The sequence below is a fragment of the Colias croceus genome, chromosome 1 (assembly GCF_905220415.1).
Source record: "Colias croceus chromosome 1, ilColCroc2.1".
In the NCBI taxonomy this organism is placed as follows: domain Eukaryota; kingdom Metazoa; phylum Arthropoda; class Insecta; order Lepidoptera; family Pieridae; genus Colias; species Colias croceus.
The window spans coordinates 4632472-4652153 of NC_059537.1; the positions used below are offsets into that span (position 1 = coordinate 4632472).

Here is a 19682-nt window from a genome sequence, read left to right on the forward strand (position 1 = left end):
TTCAACTGTATTTTTATTTTTTTGGTTGTTTTTTTACAGACTTAAATTGATATTTTTAACAGTTTTACCAGTTTAAGGTGGTGAACATTAGGTGGGCCACCAGTCCACTTGCTCTGCTATAAAAAGTGTTTATGAAAATGTTTTGAAGTTGTCAGGGAAATTTAAGTCATCGTTAATGAAAGAAAAGATAAATTATCTTAAGAAAATAATTACTACCTACTATTTTTTTGGCGATAATAATAAGTAGTATATCAATATCGGAGTAAATCACAGATTTACGCGGTGCCTCAATACTTAAAATTATTCATAATAATCCATGATAAACCTTGTACAATTATAATCAACTCTCTTAATTCAGGAATGGTTTTCCTTAAATATGAGAGTAGATTATAATTCTTTAGTCAGTAATTTCATACGCTAACCAGTTAACCACATATCGTTATAAAAGAAATATTCAAAATATTCGTAGCAATAAATCGGGTGACCCGACGACGCGGCGCCTAAGCCCCAGTCACCCCACTTACCATGACACCATCTTGCCCTTGTTTCTATTACGTCATTCGAGTAAAACGAACCTTCATTTCGGTCTGTAATTAAGACCTTAATTACCCGCATTTTCAGCTTTAATTTTAATACAAAATATGCCGACGACTTTTCTTAATTTGCCCGAAATTTACTATATGGCTGTTCATATATAAATGTAAAGTACGCCGTGATTACAAGAAGTACACGGTCAAAATTTTCAGTGTCTAAAGAAAGTTTTAATTCTGTACAAGTTACACTTTGTTATACTTATACATGTGTTGAGTGAGTAATCTGATTCTCAACATGTTCTAATAAATAAATAAAAAAAAAAAACATTTTATTGTTAAACGTTAGTTGTGAAGATAATGAGTTGAGCGAAAAGCCCAACTGAAAATTACTTTCAGTTGGGTTAGGAAACTCATTTATTATGAACATTTCGTGTCATTATTTGAAATATGATGTACATCCTACCGTTACAATTTTGGCGAATTTTTTAATATATAAGTAAAATGGAAAATTATGACTTTACAATTAGGGATAGGCACTCTTAAATGAGGAGAAACAAACAATTCAACTCAATTACTATTGATGAAAGTTAATTCGGTAGGAAGTAGTGTAGTTACATAATCCTAATAACGAAATTGAACTAAGAAAGCTCGAATATTTTTACATTTATATGCTACCATATTCTGTTCCTGTTTCTAACAGATAGCCGCAAAAAATACTCAACATCTTCATCAGTAGAAAGCTACACAATTCTTGAGTAACGTAGGTTATATATTTAGTAGTGTGGTTCAACTCAGGCAAAACGTGGGCGAGCGGCTAGTATTACATCCACATTATGCAGAGTTAATACCCTTATCTCAGGACAAGGAGATTATTAGAAGCGTTAACAGGGCGGCGACGGAATACTGAGATCGGAGGCGTAAGTCAATTACTTCATACGATTACGACCTTATAAGGTTTTTAGTGACATCAGATTGGGTTATGTAACATTAATTTAATCTAGTGGTTACTGTTTATGGATCAGATAATGGATGTAACAGCTTGGAGGAGCGTGTTGATGTATAGCTACCTCCCGTGTTGTTACGTTGGTGTAAATTTTATTGCAATTTAAGTTTGGTCATTATTTCTGAAAATCTTTATTTCGGAATGTTACCGCAAAGGGATATTATTAAATAAAAATTATTATTTATTACCGTATCACGAACAATTAAAAATTATAGCTTTAAAAGATTTATAGTATTTGGTTGTAATTCCTTAAAATACATCATCATTTTTTATATTCATAAATGATATGATTTCTTACGAAGAGTCACTTAAACTTGAAATATTTCAGAAAATTTACATATTCTATTTGTTTAAATAAATAAATAAGTAATTCAATGTATATTAGACAACGATTACTTATGTTTTGTATAAAACAAGCTTCTGCTCTTAGCTCTTAATAGGACCTTGTGTATAAATGAAAACATGAATTAAACAGTTGCCAAGTTCCCAAGAGAAATGTCGCCAGCCATTCATAAAATTAAGTTATGTACATACGCGATGTATGTTTACGTCATAACCAGCTCCATCCGTTACAGTGAACATTTTATATGCCCCTTAAAATTTAATTACACCTCAATTTTTTTAAACGTAACGTAAATGTATACATAATAGTAGACCACGCTTTGATGTTATCTGTGATAAATTGTAAAGCTTCACAACTTTCAAGGGTTTTTCTTTGCTATCAGAGCTTTGATGATTAATTAATTGTTAATTATAATTTTTAGCGCCAAATAAGCAATTAAATATTTGTTGTTGAGTTCGAATGTACTTACCTACTGCGTCTATATTTTTCATGTGTTGAACGATAAAGCTATCAAGAGACATTTCATGATCGAAAATTACAATTACATTTCACTTAATTGTACTCAACAAAATTGTGTTTAAAAACAACTCACAATTTAAAAATTTCACATGTGTATCGCTCTTGGAGAGAACAGACAATCTAGTTCTAGGCGCAATTAGTTTGTAGCATGTGTTACATTTTTTTGCAGCGTAAAAATCTAGTGCATACATTATACCCAAATAGACAAACATATTTTGGTATTTGTCTAACAGTTGGAGGTGTATAGCATCGGTTCGGGATCGGAGTGAAGAACGAAAGCTAGCGTGCGACCTACTTCGCTCCCGTTCAATGCGAAGCGCTGCCCGCCCAGAATAGACGTAGCACGTGCGTCAGCCGTGAATAACGTGGCCCGCGGCTCGCCCGAACCCGCCGCGGGCAGTTTCGTCCCCGAAACCGCGCAACTTCACAACTAATCCTAACTTACCGAACCGCGTTGTGATACCCTGTGACAACTTTTACCCTAGTGTCTTCTATTTACGCACGTTTCTACTTACGATATTTATAAACTCGAGTTATAAGTAAATATTTATACATGTTTCGCTATCGTAGTGGCCTTGTTCGTTATCTTGCACCGGTGAAAGCTCTACCTGTAATAGTCGGTGTAACTTTTAGATTATATTTTTCAATTTTATCGTCGGTCCTTGTGGGTTGTAGTGTGAAGTAATCATGTGCCTTATTGGATAGTTTTGTTTGTTGTGCGTCGAGTGATAGTTTTACGTCGCGTGAGTCATCGCCTGAAAGATGGAACGTAAATATCTGTTAATTATCACTCTAGTATTGTTACTAGAGCCGATTCCTGCTTGGAGATCAGATACGTATGTTTGTTTTTAACTACATATTTTGTAATTGTTTGGATTGATAAACTTAAATTATGTAAATTTTATATTATGATCAAAATATGCTCTGTATGTTTAAACAATTAGGTACTCTACTGAATTGTTAATAATGAATATTTATTATTATAAATATTATAAAAACAATATTTATATTATGGGTATTACAATAAACCACTCAAAAATAGTTTTCAAAACCCATTTAATTAAATCATTAGATATGTTTTGTAGTTATGAGCTTTTTTTAAGTCTATTTGCTGGTAAACACAACATGCATATTTTCAATATCGAACTTGATGTAATTTATTGTTGTTCGATTGGGTAGTATTACATAAATCTTTGTTGTGTATCGGTTTCGAATTAGTGATAGCTGAATAAAGCTCCGTTAAGTTAAGCTTCCGTTTGTACGGAAATTAATAATTAATTTCCGTACAAACGGATAAAGGTATGTTGAAAGTGACTTTTATTGATATAAAAACGTTTATCTTTAAAGAAATTGAAAACTTTAATCGAAATTTTCTTTCCAAACTTAAATACGATTTATATGAAGCATTTATTAAGAGGCTGAAAATTAATTAAATATTTTGAAACTACTTATAACGTATTTTTCTACAAAACGTAGGGTCTAGGGTCAAGCTATACAGACCAGACTTTTGATTAAATAAACCGCACTCAAAAGGTTCCTCCTTTCAGGTGTTATAATCACAGCAGATGTAACATATGTGATTATAAATAATACCTCTTCAGGATGTAACAAATGCAGGGTATTTTTTTGATTTTGCAATGAAATAGGTTAACGGTTTACAAACAATAAAGCAAAAGTTACAAAGATAGAATGAAGTATGAAAAGAAAGTGACAAGTATCTAAATAAAAGAAAACGTCTTAATCCCAGTTTTATTTATCACTAAAGCAGTAAGTATATTTCCATGTACCGTTTGTTTCAGTGTAAAAGAATGGGCTCGAACGCTGGGCGACGAAATGTGGCGACTAAGTGAATCTCTCACGAAATCGGATCAAATCAGGATTGTAAGTTTCAAGTGCTTTTGCTCAATAGACTGTTATTGAGTTACGTTTCGGATAACAAGCCTCGTCTATAGAGCCTTTGTTTTGTCTATTAGGTTTGATATTGAATTTTCGGTTGAAATTACTGATTTTATGGTTGTATTTGGATGTATTATAGTGACGACTTTTATAGTAAAAAAGTCGATTTCATACAAGTGACACTTAAAAGCTCTCTTTAAGCTTTCATTAAGTTTTAAATACGTTATGACTCGTAAATCGTACGATTAGACATTCCATAGAGTGAATTCACTTAAAATTACAATATTAATATTAAAAGTTTATTTCAGAAATATAAACAAATGAACGCAAGTGTCAAGAAAAAAGATGGAAAACAAATATTGGAATCGTCTTTGAGATCCGTGAGCACGATGTTGATGAGGAAAATTAATGCTGTTAAGGTAATTTGAATAAATAACTAACAAATGATACTCTTATCGATAAATAAATAATAAATTACAAGAAGCTCTATAGAGATGAAAAGATCAAGGTACTTCAATTCAATTGGTCCTTTATAAGGCTTCATAATTTCTTAATCAAAAGCCTCAAATGAGAAGAAAAAAGATTCCTTGTTTCATTATTCCGTGAGATTTATTATTCTTAAATTGATAACAAAGAAAGAAAATAATTATGTTAATCAATATGATTGTCTAGCGGACATTTTTTCATATTGGGTAGATGAATATTATTTGAATAAAATTTTATGTTAACAATATTTAAATTTAATTACTCGATTCCGTTTTCTTTGTCCTGAAAATTTTAAAGATTTTTGAAAATCTGTTTGTTATTAGTCAGGTAGATATATTTTTATCTAACGGTAAAGACCATCAATGTGTAATTAGTACAATTTAATATACGATACTAGAACTTGACATTTTTTCTATAATTCTTTTTATTTGGTACCGTAATTTCTCAAGATTTATAAAGAACTATTTCTTAATTAATGGCAAGAAACCTTAACAATCGGATCGATACGATTGTTCCGCGGGCACTTATCAAAATTACCAGACTTTATAAGTAAATAATATTTCATTTTAAGAGAATACGTCAAAGCGACCTTGAACCTATTTTTGTCTACAGTAAAATACAAACAATAATTACATCTTATACGAAGATATATAAATGATAGAGATGCAACTTTATAATTTGTATAATTAATTAAATAACTCGATTAATGCATGACTCACATCCGTGAGTCGGATCTTAAAGGGATCTTGTTGAAAACCAGCGCCAGGCATAATATGCCTGGCACATGCTGAACTTGATCCTTTTTGGCGATACCGGGGCACTTTCATATTACATTGTTTTTTTTTTTTATTGTTTCCATTTCTTTTTTGTATGTTTTTGTTTTGCTTTTATTAATGTTTTGTGATGATTGTGTCTTACTGATTGCCGAATAAATGTATTTTCTTTCTTCTTTCTTTCTTCATGAACGATGTATATCTTCATAAACATTATAATAGTGAATAACTTTCAGTGCATTCATGCGACTGCAGAGCGCTTAGCTTCCGAGTTTAATTTCACGGAAGAGAAGAACGACTCCTATAGTTTCTGTTCCTCAAAATATTCCGACTTTATGTACGAAGACGGGTCTGAACTAGTTCGACAAGACGAAGGCCCTGAATTCGCTAAGAATAAATCACATTTCATGAACATAACTCTGGAAAAGGATTCGCATTTCTATGATATTAGTGTGAATACTAATATGAGCTGTATTCACGTTCCTACCAATATATATTATAAAGGTATGTTTTTTGAATTATATATTAAATACAGCGATTCTTTGATACTAATATTGTTATCAATTTTCAGAAAAGGATGCCCTAAACGCGATTCTCTGGTCTAGGGCTCTCAACGAAATATTTATTAAGAACTACAATTCCGATCCATCATTAGTTTGGCAATACTTTGGCAGTTCTCATGGCATACTCCGTTTCTACCCGGGAATGCCTTGGAATATGAAAGAAGTGGATACATACGATTGCCGTGTAAAATCGTGGTATATAGAAGCCGCTACATGTTCCAAAGATGTTATAATTTTGTTCGACGTATCTGGCTCAATGACTGGCTTCAAGAATTACGTAGCAAGAAGAACATTAGAGTCACTTTTGGCTACGTTATCAAACAACGATTATGTCAACGTATATACATTTAAAGCTAATACTTCAGAAGTAGTGTCATGCTTCGTGGGTTTGGTACAAGCTACGCCGGAAAATTTATCAACAATAAGCGACACGCTAGAGCCCACGGACAATGGTAAAAAACACAAAGTGCCCTTGGAGGGAAACGCGAACCTCACTGAAGCTTATAAAAAGGCTTTTACGACATTAAAAGAGGTAATACTGAGTTTTCATCAACGCTATTACATTCTGACGTTCTCGGAAAACGTTTTATGAAAGATTTGAGAAAATAGTTACTAACTGTTTTTGTAGACATTTGTTTTTACGGATACACAATTTTTTTAAGTAATTTTTTTTTAATTGTAATAAAAGTAAATTTCAATTAGGTAACTAACTAATCTATCTTGAAATTCATAATTCTGTCTTGAAATGATTTACAATATTTAACAACGTAATATAAATAGGTTCCATTAGTGATTTTTTGTTTGGGAAATAAGAACAAGAGATGCACGTAAAGTGAAAGAAGTAAAAAATATAGTAAACGCGGGCAATCTCGCGGGCAAGAACAAGAATAAAATTAATATATATTTCTCATTCGCCCACATGAGGTTTCTCGCAATTTCAATATTTCTACAGACCGATGTAGTCAAGACAAATTTTGTATTCACATATTTTTTTGCTCATAGGCTTAGGCTAATCACATTTTGTAGGTAACGCTCTAAAAATAACGTATTTCTTAGTTACCATCTTATTATTTAATATGAATGTATGTCGTTAAAATATGTCAAATACACTCGGAAATGTAAAAATTGCCTGTAGTATTTTGAAATGTTGATGGTATTTTAATGGAAAAATAATGTAAAAATCATTATTACTCAATGGTAATAACTGATAAGGATCTTATTTTTTGATGAATAAATATCTACATTCTACCTACATAAATAATACATAACACTAAATTACCTACTTCTATTTTAAAATATTATTTTAAAAAGGTTGCTGTAGATTTTAATTAGCTTTAATTATAGAAAACGTTTAGGATGTCTATGAATATACGAAACGATGGGCGTTCCCTAATTAATTAATTTTGTTATAACAATCGTGAAATCGTAGCCGGGTAATTTTCGATTCAATGAACCTTGATGCTCATCTCATCTCGTTATAATACAAATTATAGAACTAATTAACGTTATATTTCAATAAACAAACAATATTTTGGTAGAGATAGATTTTCTATTTGTATGAAGCATAGTGATTGTTCTAAATTTCACAAAATTATAGTTTACTAGTGTTAACAACATTGGTGCCTTTAATTTCAAAAATTCGAAAAATAGTCGAAAAAAGTAGACTATAGATTGAATGGTTTGATCAAGAGAATATAGATCGCCATCTTAACGATCGTTCATGGGAATGTTCTTTAAACTATTTCATTTGTCGCAAATACGTTATTGCTCTTATGTGGTTATAGAGGCGGCAACACTGCAACGTTAGCAATTCCCAAGGCTGCAATCAGCTGGTAATGTTGATTACCGACTATGTCCCCGGCAACCTGACCGAGGTGTTCGAAGAGTACAACAGGGAGGTAGTGGGAGGGAAGACCTATATCCCCGTACGAGTGTTTACTTACCTCATCGGGAAGGAGGTCACCAATGTACGGGAAATCCAGTGGATGGCCTGTTTGAATCGAGGTAATTGCTTGAGTGCATGTCGTGCTAGAATGATTTCGTTTGTTGAATTGAAATAGTTATTGGTTAGTTTTTAATACCTCTATACTTGGAATATCAGCTGTAAAGGCTTTTATGCTTGAGTTTCTATAGTTAATCTACTAATGTTATATAGGGGAAAGATTTGATTGTATAACTCATTAACTACTACAACAGTGTTGAAAAGCTTTTAATGGCTCTTAATCTTCAGTCTTAAGTTTCAACACGAGCTACTTAAGTTAATTTTTATTAAATACCCCAACACATACGTATTAAGGCTTAGTATTAGGGTTTATGTTCTTCTTTAATTTTACAAGCTAATGAAATAAACGTATACTTTACAAAACAAATCGTTTTTCTTAAGCCGTTTCTGAAAGAGGCAATTTTACACTTTAATATTAGAACAACAAGAGTTTACATTACAGTAACATAAAACGTATTGCCAGGGGCACCAATTATGAAATGAAATAAGCTCTGTGAGATGTGGAAGCATTGTTACAATAATTTACTATCAGACCGCTTGCAATTTCATCTATATTTTATGTTTGTTTGTAACGATTTAATTAAGAAACCACTATACTTCTTTTCAAATTAATTTTTTATTCAAAAGCTGTTTTACCAACTAACACAGATCTTTCCTTTCCGTGTTGTTTACGTCGTTAAAAGATCGACAGATCACTTCTACCACTACCAGTGTATTTTTTATTGGCGGTGGTGACAAATTAGCATCAGGTGGCCCCCAGTCCCATGGCTTGCTATGCAAATAAAAAAAATTAAGGTACAAATGCAATATTTAATTTTTATCGGTATAGGATTCTTCGTGCACATCCACTCAGTAGAAGAGGTACAGCAGCAAGTGCTAAAGTACATCAACGTGATAGCGCGGCCGATGATCCTCGCGGGGGACGAGCCGCCGCCCACCTGGACACACGCCAATATTGACTATACGGTAGGTAACCGTGACCATGGATAACTGTTTTTTAGGGTTATTTATATAGGTATTTGTTACAATTACAAAATAAATTATTGGTTTTAAAATCTTTTTCATAAACTTTCTTAGCTTCCCCCCACCTCGACACGTGACAATATCGATTATACGGTATGTAACCATGACCATTGATTGTAGGGATCAATAATTATAGATGTATTTGTTATCATGACCGTCAAAACAGTAGTACATCTGTTTTGTAGGGTACTGTTTTTGTATCTCTTCTGAACGAACTTTCGTAGCGCTGTAGCTTTCGTATTTTTCCTTTACCTGGAGTCTGGACACACGCCAATATCGACTATACATTATACGGCATGTAACCGTGACCACATTGAGTTGTTATTATTGTGGAGGATTGGTTTTGTAACTATTCTTTAGAAACATTAACGTTTCGTAGCGTTTGTGTCAGCTTTCGTAGCTAATGCGAAAAGTCATATTCTTTAAACTTAGTATTTGGTATTTCCTAAAAATATAATTCTGTTCTTGATATGTTGATGTAATGCTAGAGAAAATTTCTGATAACTCTTTTGAATTTTTATAACATAGATATGTCAATATGTTTGAATTTATTTTCATGAACTACGGACTATACACATAACTCAGGTGTACAGCCTTGCTAAAGCTTAGGAACATCACTGTTTAATTGCACGTAATACTTATTTAACAAAATTACTTCTTAATGTGTGTAAAAGAGGAAATTATGGCAGATAATAAATGACTTTACAGCGCTGTTCATTCGTCGCTTTTCTCAACAGTGGTTTAAACGTAATTCAGGTTTAAATTGTAGCTCCGAGACAAGCCTCATTTGCATAATGACTTGTGAAAATGACAATAGAATACTTAATATTTAAAACAAACGAAGATCTCTTTATTGTTTGTGTTCTATTAAATACTTAGAATAAAAATAGCAAAAACGGAAAAGGAAAGTTGAATACTTCAGCTTGTTTTTAATATTTTTTATACTGATACTTCTTAAATTAATATTATCTTTATATTAAATTTAGTGAATGTCTATTACAAAGATAATATAACGTTAAAAAAACTTATTATTATCTTTAAAATCTTTCTAATTAAAACCGGTCAGTAAGCCTGAGTTTGTTTATAAACGAGTGAGATTAAGACTATACTCTTAGTACTTGAAAACGTATAAAGAAAGTAGGGCTTAAATCTGCTATTTCATCTATCATAACTTCTGACAGGTGTTCGAAATATAACAATAAATCAATCGGAACGATACAAGTAAATATAATTTTTATATAGTTAGTAAGCTTTCCTGTGTATTACGCATAGTAAAACAAATATACATAAGTAGTTCAATCATCGAGCCACAAAAGATCAATACTTGGGTTCGACTTTATGTGAAAGCTGCACGCGATGTAACTTACACAATTATACTTGAGTCTGAAAAATATAACTGAAATTATTCGTTACTGTAGTCCGTAAGGCGTAAACTGTAAATGCGAAGTAAATGAAAACAAATTTGTTTTATTTTTTGGAATCAATATCTATTTTTACTATATTTTGAACATAAGTTATTTATATTTAGGTAAGAATTTACTGAACTAATAAGAAATCGTTTATATCTCATGAGTCATGGGTATTAAATAGCATGTAGAAATCCTTAATTAGGTAGGTAGGTATTTTATTACTTAAAATAATTTATTTTGTTTTAACAGAGGACTGTCAAATGGGACGTGAGTCGGGATGTATCAACGGTGAGTACAAACTTTTAATGTTGTTACTGGAGAAGAAATTTTATTACTTTAAGTAATTATCAAAATGAAGTATCATTGTGTATCGCAGAAATATTTATTTTAAACATAAAAATGTAAAACATTTAAAGAACAAGAAAAGTATATTGTATCTTCTAAATAATTAATGCATTTGTGAAATAATCGATACAAACAAATGAATGCAAACTTAATGAAGATGGGTCGATTTTTTTGATGGCCAGTGTGTTATGCCCAAAGCGCTTCTAGGCATGTTTTAACAATAAAATATTTCCAAACAAAGTTAATTTCAGAAATCTTGCTATGTTATGTGGAAAATCCCCTCGGGACTTCATCTCAACATATAATTACGATGTATAGGAAAAATATTAGCGGCATTGTGCGACGATATTGGATTCCTTTTGAAATAGATTTTCACCCGTTTACCCTGAATGATATTTGCTCGCTACCCATATACTTAAAAGGGACCAATATTTATATAACATCAACAACATTAATACGATTTGAAAATACGGGGAGTTTTACGCAAATTGCTTTACTGTTTATGCATATTTTCAGAATATTTTTGCAGTTATTAATTAGCATAATATGGAAAAGCTTTTCATTCGCGGATGCCAGAAATCTATAAGATCTCATAGTAAGGTCGAATCTCTATTCCCTTTGAAGTAGTGCAAATCAATATACATTCATTGAACACTCACTACCTTTGAAGCTTTGAAATCATACTTATGAAAGTTGACGCGGGCTGTTTATTGGGACATCAAATATTGACTTGAAATGTTTTTTATTTATCGCTTTTGGATTGCCTTTTATACTTATCGTGAAAAAAATGTTATTTGTAAGTAAACAGAAATTTAAGTGCTTGTACCTTTTATGGTATTACTCAATCATATTTACAACCGCCTTCAAAAAAGGAGGAGGTTCTCAAGTCAACTATATTTTATTGATAAGTACTTTTTTATTTGGTAGCTGGTGCCTCTCGTGTAGTTCTATTAAAATTTGATCTAGTCTGACAATTTGAAAGTTAATTTAAATGATTTTTTTAAATAATTACATAGATTTTATTTGTAAATAAGTGCGTTAATATTTCATAGCCCGATGAGGACAAATTGGTGACGTCAGTGGCGATTCCAGCCTTCGATTACAATTATAACGAAAACCACAATGATGCGAGATTGCTCGGAGTGGCCGGAACCGACGTGCCCATCGACAGCATTGCTAAGTTGGCTCAACCGCATCAGGTATTTATCTGTTAAACACACATACAATAAACACGCATGTGTTAACACACACAGTTTATTCAATACACACATAAATACAGAAATGAAAAAAAAGAAACATTACCATTAATCATACAGTTCTGAGAGAACACAGAGCGAGCAATGTTCCAAAAAATCCTATATAAACATAATAAGTAAGATACAGTACATATTTCTCATACGTACAGTATAATATGTTAAAAGACTGTGTAATAGAACAACTACGAGCTACGACGAATTTCATGAGTCCATTACGAAAAATACAATCAAGTATCAATTTCATTTTCCTTATTTGGCCACTTGAATATAAAAGTTTTTAATGTCTTTTATGGCTTTTATTTTGAATACTTTCAATATTAGATACTCAATAAATTTAACGATAAATCAACAAGTTCCCAACGTCTGACGTTCTTCGAATAACTTGATGCAACTATAGGATGTAATGGCTTGAGATCAAAGATAGACCACGCTTTCAGACTTCGTGCTGGAAATATCCATACAAGACTCTTCACACGAGCCGTAACAAAGCGTTCTTTGTGAATAGACTCCTTGAGAATAGAGAAAAGTTCTTCTCAAGAAAATTTGAAAATAAAGAGCGTATTTTCCTCGGCACACGTATGAGAAGTGAAACTTCTTTGGCAAGATTCAAAGATACCAAAATCGTCCCATGACTCCATGGCGTGATGGTATTGCCATGACGCGACTTTGAAATTTTACTCTCAACGCGCCTAAAGAAGTTTCACTTAAAAAATCTCCATATAGGTATATTTAATTTCAGCTCGGCGTGAATGGATACTCGTTCATCGTGAGCAATAATGGATACCTCCTCTTACATCCACTTTTGATAACCACGGTAAGTATAGTTTAAGTGTTCCTTTATATTCCTTTCAGGAACGTAAATGACAGGCGTGTGTATAAGCACTTGATCTGAATGCTATTCAAATATAAACCTTATAAATTTGTTTTCAAGATCGCATGTTATTTTTAGTCAGAATTTAGGCACCACATTTCAGTGTTATTTTAACAATGCGGTAAATACCTTTATACATTCTATCTCTTTGTATAAACCTTATAAATTTGTTTTCAAGATCGCATGTTATTTTTAGTCAGAATTTAGGCACCACATTTCAGTGTTATTTTAACAATGCGGTAAATACCTTTATACATTCTATCTCTTTGTGTGGTATTAACGATGTCATTATTTAGTAATAAAGGTAATTTACTTCTTTACAACGTATTACAAATTTATAATTCATACTTTAAAGGCTACAGAAGGCTGAAAAGTTCGTAATATTCTGGACGTTATCGAGTTTGCTTAATATTATCGATTGTTTCAAAATTGAGTTCAAAGTTATGAATTTCCTCAGATAAATGGTGAACTACAAGAGAACTATAATAGCGTAGATTTCGTAGAAGTGGAACAAGTAGACGATGGTAAAGGTCCTCGGGAACTTGGAGATCAAATCAAGGAACTAAGAGTTAATCTAGTCGACGGTACTGATGGGAACATGACTAATGTGAAAGTTCTATTCCATTATGATAATATGAGGTACGTATTAATTAGGAAAATCATTAATAATGAACGAGACAATCCCATTGAATTTGCATCACAATTACGAAACGGCTACGCTGAAGTTTGTTTTCTACCTAATAAAATATGAAATATGTAAAAGCAAAACAAATATGTATTCATAACATTGGGGTATATTCAAAATAATCTGAAGAATATATAACAAAAAGAAAAGGTTTGGAATTGGGCTTTGAATAACTTTACCCAACAATCTTTTTAGTATTGCTCAGATCTAAAGAGAAGTTGACTATAACCCTTTGTGAGCTGTTCAAACATTTACAAGACGTTTCTGCAAACCTTAATAACTTACCCGACCCTTAGGAGCTATAAGCAATATGTACTTGTCAATCATGGGTTTTTCTTTCAATGAATATTTATCTAAATTCGTGTTTACGTTAAATACATTTTGTTTTATTAGTGAGAAGTACGTAAATAGATTAGTAATTTAATTCATTATTATTTTTAATTAGCTTTTAAAGCTAACTTAATAGATATTCTTGGACCATGACGCATTATCAAGCTTCTATTTTCCAACTTATCTAAAAATCTACTTAAATTAAGACAAACATAAATGCTATACATTTCCATTCCCCTGTTCTACAAACCAAATAAAATTTCAGGCGTATAGCGCGCGTGAAACACGATTATTTCTTCAATAAATTGGAAGGGACGCCATTTTCCATGGGTATATCGCTACCAATGGGCTACGGAGACACAGAACTGATGTTGAAGGATAATCCGCTAGAAGCGAAACAGGGACAAGAGCTTACGGGAGTTAATGTTACGAGTTACTTCAATTTTACGTATCGTGTTCATCCAGATTGGTAAGTATTTATTAATTTATATGATAAAATGTATGTACTTTTGTGTTTTTAATCATAATGTGATCAATTAACAAAAACAACTAATCCAAGTTTTACAAAACGAAAAATAAAACGTTAAAGTGAAGCAAATTGATGCACATATTTGATACTAGCTTCCGCCCGCGACTCCGTTCGCGCGGAAAAATTAAGAAAAATTAAGATTTTTTTTCTACGTATTTTTCCGGGATAAAAAGTATCCTATTTATGCCCAGGATAATAAGGTATAAGTATACCAAGTTTCATCGAAATCGAACCGTTAGTTTTCACGTGATGCCTGAACATACAGACAGACAGACAGACAGACAGACAGACAGACAGACAAAAATTTTTTTAATCACATATTTGGGCTTGGTATCGATCCAGTAACACCCCCTGCTATTTATTTTTTCAATATTTTCAATATACAGAATTGACCCTTCTACAGATTTATTATATGTATAGATGCTGTAAAAGTTTGTAAAATATTAAAAGTGGCCTGAGTCAAAATATCTATTTGTTCTTTGCTTCACACTTTAACAAAATAAGCTTTTTTAATGAAAAAGCATCAAAATATCAGACTTATTACACTCTGCATTGTATGTATGAATATTATGTCAATGTTATAATTGTCGAGGATATTTCTGGAATCTTGAACGAAATACCTATGATTTCAGGGTCTACTGCAAATATCATTATTTGGAAGGACATGAGTCGGAGAACGCTGAGGTAGAAATATTCAAATTTCTTGTTAATCTTTCAAAGAATAAAATTGACATCACGAAGAAACAATATGGAGAAGAATCACAGGATATTCCATTCAGCGTTGAAAGTGAGTACATAGTTGTTAATCTTCATAAAATAAATTAAATAAATTCATCAAATAAATAAAATTTCTGTTTTCTGACAATTGATTACCTACTGATAGATATTATTCCTAGAAATTATTGTATCAAATAAAATTAAAATATGTTAGTTAATATTTATTCATGCTTAAATTAATATGATGTTTAATGTGGATAGTTGCGAAATAAAGTAAAATTGACCAAAATATAATACCCAATACATCCATTTTAATTATAAGAGCTCGGTAATAATTTGTATTTATAATTTAAAATATTATTAAGTTTTTTTTTTTTTAATTTCAGCGCATTGTGGTACAACACCGCTCGGAAAAGACGACTACTATTGCAACGAAGATCTAGTAAAGCAACTAGTATTCGACGCTAAACTCTCAACTCCATACTTCAGAGATTGGCGCGCGACTGACGAAGAGCGGGAATTGGCGCGCAAATATAGCGTCAGTGTGAGATTCATAGCGACATCTAGCGGATTGACTAGATGGCATTATATCTTTGACGATGAGAAAAATGAAAAGGTTAATGAACAGGGAATTAGGGAAAAGGATTATGATGGGAAGTAAGTTTTTTTCTTAGATATAGGGGCTAAATAAGGTAAAATTGGTCGCTCAGTTCGGGAACTGTCGAAGAACGCGAGTTAGCAAATATAGCGTCAGTGTACGGTTCATAGCGACATCTAGCGGATTGACAAGATGGCATTATATCATTGATGACGAATGAAAGGTCAACGAACAGGGGATTAGGGAAAAGGATTATGATGGGAAGTAAGTAGTAGGTTCGGATAAGGTAAATTTAGTCTCGTAGTTAGGGGAATGACGAAGAACGGGAATTGGCGCGCAAATTTAGCGTCAGTGTACGGTTCATAGCGACTTCTAGCGGATTGACTAGATGGCATTATATTATATCATTGATGATGAGAAAAATGAGAAGGTTAATGAGCAGGGGATTAGGGAAATTAGGATTATGATGGGAAGTGAGTTTTTTCAAAGAAAGTAAGGTGATACATTTTGTTTGGCAAGTAAATATACTTTGGGAGAAATTCTAGCGCCATCTTGGAAACTACGATCGAACTGTTAGCAAGCCTTTAGACGAGGCAAGTGAAGATAATTACGTACCTAGTTTGATGTTCGGTTCTGACTATACTGCAGTAAGAGTTTCAAAATGTATGATGATTGAAATTGTTCAATACACCGAACATAAATTTGCACACTTGCAATGTGTCAAGAAAACCAAAAACTAGAGGATTTCTTGTTAATCATAATTTTGATGCTACTTTTTCTCTTTACAGAGTATTCGGAGACCAATACCACAACACAATAGAAGAAACCTGGTACAAAGCGGCCGTACTCCAACACATGATAAGCAAAGAATCACTAGTCATTGCTACACCATTGCCCATTCTCGATACAACTATATCTTCTAGACCTTCTATAAGGAACGAGGAAGACGATATAACAATAACCGCTAGTTACGCCATTTTCTATAAAGATGGCAATTCTGAAACTCCCGCTGGCGTTGTTGGATTTCAGTTTTTGTATTCGAACTTTTATGAAATATTCCAGAATATCACGAATAAGGATGGCGATGTAAGCAAAGATATTTTATTTATTTTTTAACACAGTTGGGGAGAAACCTTATTATTTATAAAAGTATCTACAAATTGTTGAAAAAATGCTTCAATTATAGCTTCTATATTATTTTGGATATTGTAACTGCTTCAGTGGTACTATGACATTTTAAATCAAATTTTTAAGCAAATGTTAGCTGCAAGATTATTATTCTTTTTATCTATGTGTGAGATCGTTTGAATTTAATCTTTGACATCTTTTACACACTTAATGCGTTGAGTTTGAGTTTGTTCATGATTACCATCAATTTCTTCAATTGGACCAATTTTAAAAATTATGTTACCCTTATAATCGAGCTCTAAATTTTGAAATCACATTCTTAGAATATTAATAAATGTATTTTAATTAACATTTTAGGAACTAGCCTGCGACAAAGATGGCAATTACGATTGCTACCTCATAGACAGTTCCGGCTACATTGTAGTTCTGGTCGAAGAGACAGATTCCAAACATAATGTCGGAGATTTCTTCGGTCTAGTCAACCCTTATGTGTTACAGTCGTTTATTGACAAGAATATATTTGAGTATGTCGAAGTTTTTAATTATCAAGCGCTGTGTCCATTGTCGGTTTTGAGTGTGCAGAATAGCGCGTGGTCTTTTGATTCGGTATGTATTCCTATAATTAGGTATAGGTGAGTACGACTTTCTAAATTTTTTTTATATTGATAGACCTCGTCAAGGTTTATTTAAAGAAGCTTTGGTTATGATTTAGTAACATAACGCTGTAATTTCTAAAGTACTACTTAATCATGAACGTTATTATGTATAAATACAAACCTGCAGAAACAAATAGCTTTATCATTCAATAATATGCAGCATGGAATCTTGATTCTCAATGATATACAGAACATAAAGACATGTTAAAAGGATTGTCTCTTTTTATGATTATGCATAAAAAACGAATTTCAAATGGTCTAGTATTTTTATTTTTCAGGTATTTGGTGTAATGTCGAATTTAATGAAATGGTTGTTCACTGAAGCCTTCCTTATAATTTTTGACTTCGCAAATTGGAAAGATAGTGTGTATGCAGCTACTATCGAACCATTCGGTAAGATATTTCTATAATATATCATACCATTTTTATTTACTAAAGCTGGTCAAACTGGAATAAAAGAACTTTAAAAGAACAAATATGGAGTTTCTTGCCAGTTCTTCTATGTAGAAGCTGCTTTCCGAACCGTTGGTAAATTATTATTTTTCTGTATTTTGTCAATTCAAAAGCGCTTCTAATAGAAGTTTAGTTGAATAAATACATTATTGAGTTTGAAAAGTTTCCATTTTAAATACGTTTCTCTATCCATCATTAATTATATCAACTACTAATTCACTAAACTTACTTAACTAACACATTCGTTACAGTCAGCGACGAAGAAACAACCACCGCGTATCCAGAGCTAAAAGAAAACAAAACAATCCCAACACCAGAAGACAACCACTTCTTCTCTTGCGACCACAGCATCAAATTATACATCTTAAACCAATCCTATTTCCTTAACTCCATGATACTTTCCCCAGTAGTAAATGAAGAAGAAGCAACTGATTGTAGTCCTCCATATTGGGCAACTTTAGTACCAAAGACGAATTTGTTACTAGTTGTAGTAGAAAAAGGTCCCTTTAGGTTTGGCAGTAATTGTACGATACCACCGAATACAATTCCCATAGCAACTAGAGATTCCACTACGAGTAGGGAACCTTGTCACAAGCTGGATTTGGGAAGATTGCCGAGACGGAGACTGGAAGGATGCTATACGTATCATGATAAGGTAGGGTTTGAAGGATAAAAAAATCTATCAAAAACGTTAATCTAAATAAATGATTAAAAACTGAAATGCTATTTATAACTTCTTCTTCAAAAACGGCACACTGACGAACATACGATTAGACGTCATAGTAAGAAGACAGGATATCGTGAGAGAAAAATAGACAACTGATGTAAAATTTGGCTATTTAGCCACATATCGACGTGCTACTCCCGTAGCGCTAAAAACCTATCTTCTTATAAGACTACTAGCATACCGCCCGCGGCTTCGCCCGCTTTCTCTAAAACGATTTGAGATTTAAACTATCCTATCTCTCAAGTTGGATCGAACTGCACATGGTGTGCGAATTTTATTATAAATGGTCAAATGGTTTGGGAGTCCATTGAGGACAAACATTGTGACACGAGATTTATATATATTAAGAAGATTACCTACAATCATGACATATATTTATTTACCACACTTTTCCATCCTCCTTGAAGTTTAAAATAATGCTCTGATAGATCCTATGCCTTGTATTTCTTAGACATAATATGAATGTTAATTTTACCAAAAACTTCTTAAACTCACAAAGAGTTTATATCAATAAGATTTAATAACAATGTTAATAATTGATTATTTTTCACAGGAAAGAAACATAACAGCGTGCGGAATGGGCAGCCTCGCAAAAGCAAACACCATCCTCTTATTAGCTATTGCAGTCATGTCCATAATACGCTCAAACATTATCACGTGATATTTAACATCGACAAATCGGTACTAAATATATTTTGTACCTTTCTTATTTTCACAATAAAATACATTTATAGCAAGCGTTTGTTTTATTTAAAAACTATAAGTTATATTAGGTATGTGAATAAAGAATAAAATGTAACAGTAACCCAATTTCCGACCTTGACCTAGTGAATAATG

The 19682-nt window shown here is 32.3% G+C and overlaps 1 protein-coding gene across 1 annotated transcript; it reads left to right on the plus strand.

Annotated features, from left to right (window-relative positions):
- Positions 1-2727: 2727 nt before the first annotated feature.
- Positions 2728-19582, plus strand: LOC123693998 (voltage-dependent calcium channel subunit alpha-2/delta-3). Its single transcript, XM_045639291.1, has 19 exons — positions 2728-3234; positions 4198-4279; positions 4603-4713; positions 5790-6057; positions 6125-6648; positions 7901-8120; positions 8948-9084; positions 10800-10838; positions 11948-12094; positions 12891-12965; positions 13480-13661; positions 14303-14506; positions 15199-15353; positions 15670-15940; positions 16670-16967; positions 17367-17615; positions 17944-18058; positions 18370-18773; positions 19399-19582. The coding sequence occupies exons 1-19, from the start codon at positions 3161-3163 to the stop codon at positions 19504-19506; spliced, it is 3663 nt and encodes a 1220-aa protein (XP_045495247.1). The 5' UTR covers positions 2728-3160; the 3' UTR covers positions 19507-19582.
- The last annotated feature ends 100 nt before the right edge of the window (positions 19583-19682 follow it).

What these genes read in the sequence shown, in the direction of transcription:
- LOC123693998 (XM_045639291.1), top strand. Translation starts at nt 3,161, where the DNA reads ATGGAACGTAAATATCTGTTAATTATCACTCTAGTATTGTTACTAGAG. An exon ending in GGAAAATTAATGCTGTTAAG is followed by an intron (nt 4,714 to 5,789) that starts GTAATTTGAATA and finishes AATAACTTTCAG; the next exon opens with TGCATTCATGCGACTGCAGA. An exon ending in TCACGAATAAGGATGGCGAT is followed by an intron (nt 16,968 to 17,366) that starts GTAAGCAAAGAT and finishes TTAACATTTTAG; the next exon opens with GAACTAGCCTGCGACAAAGA.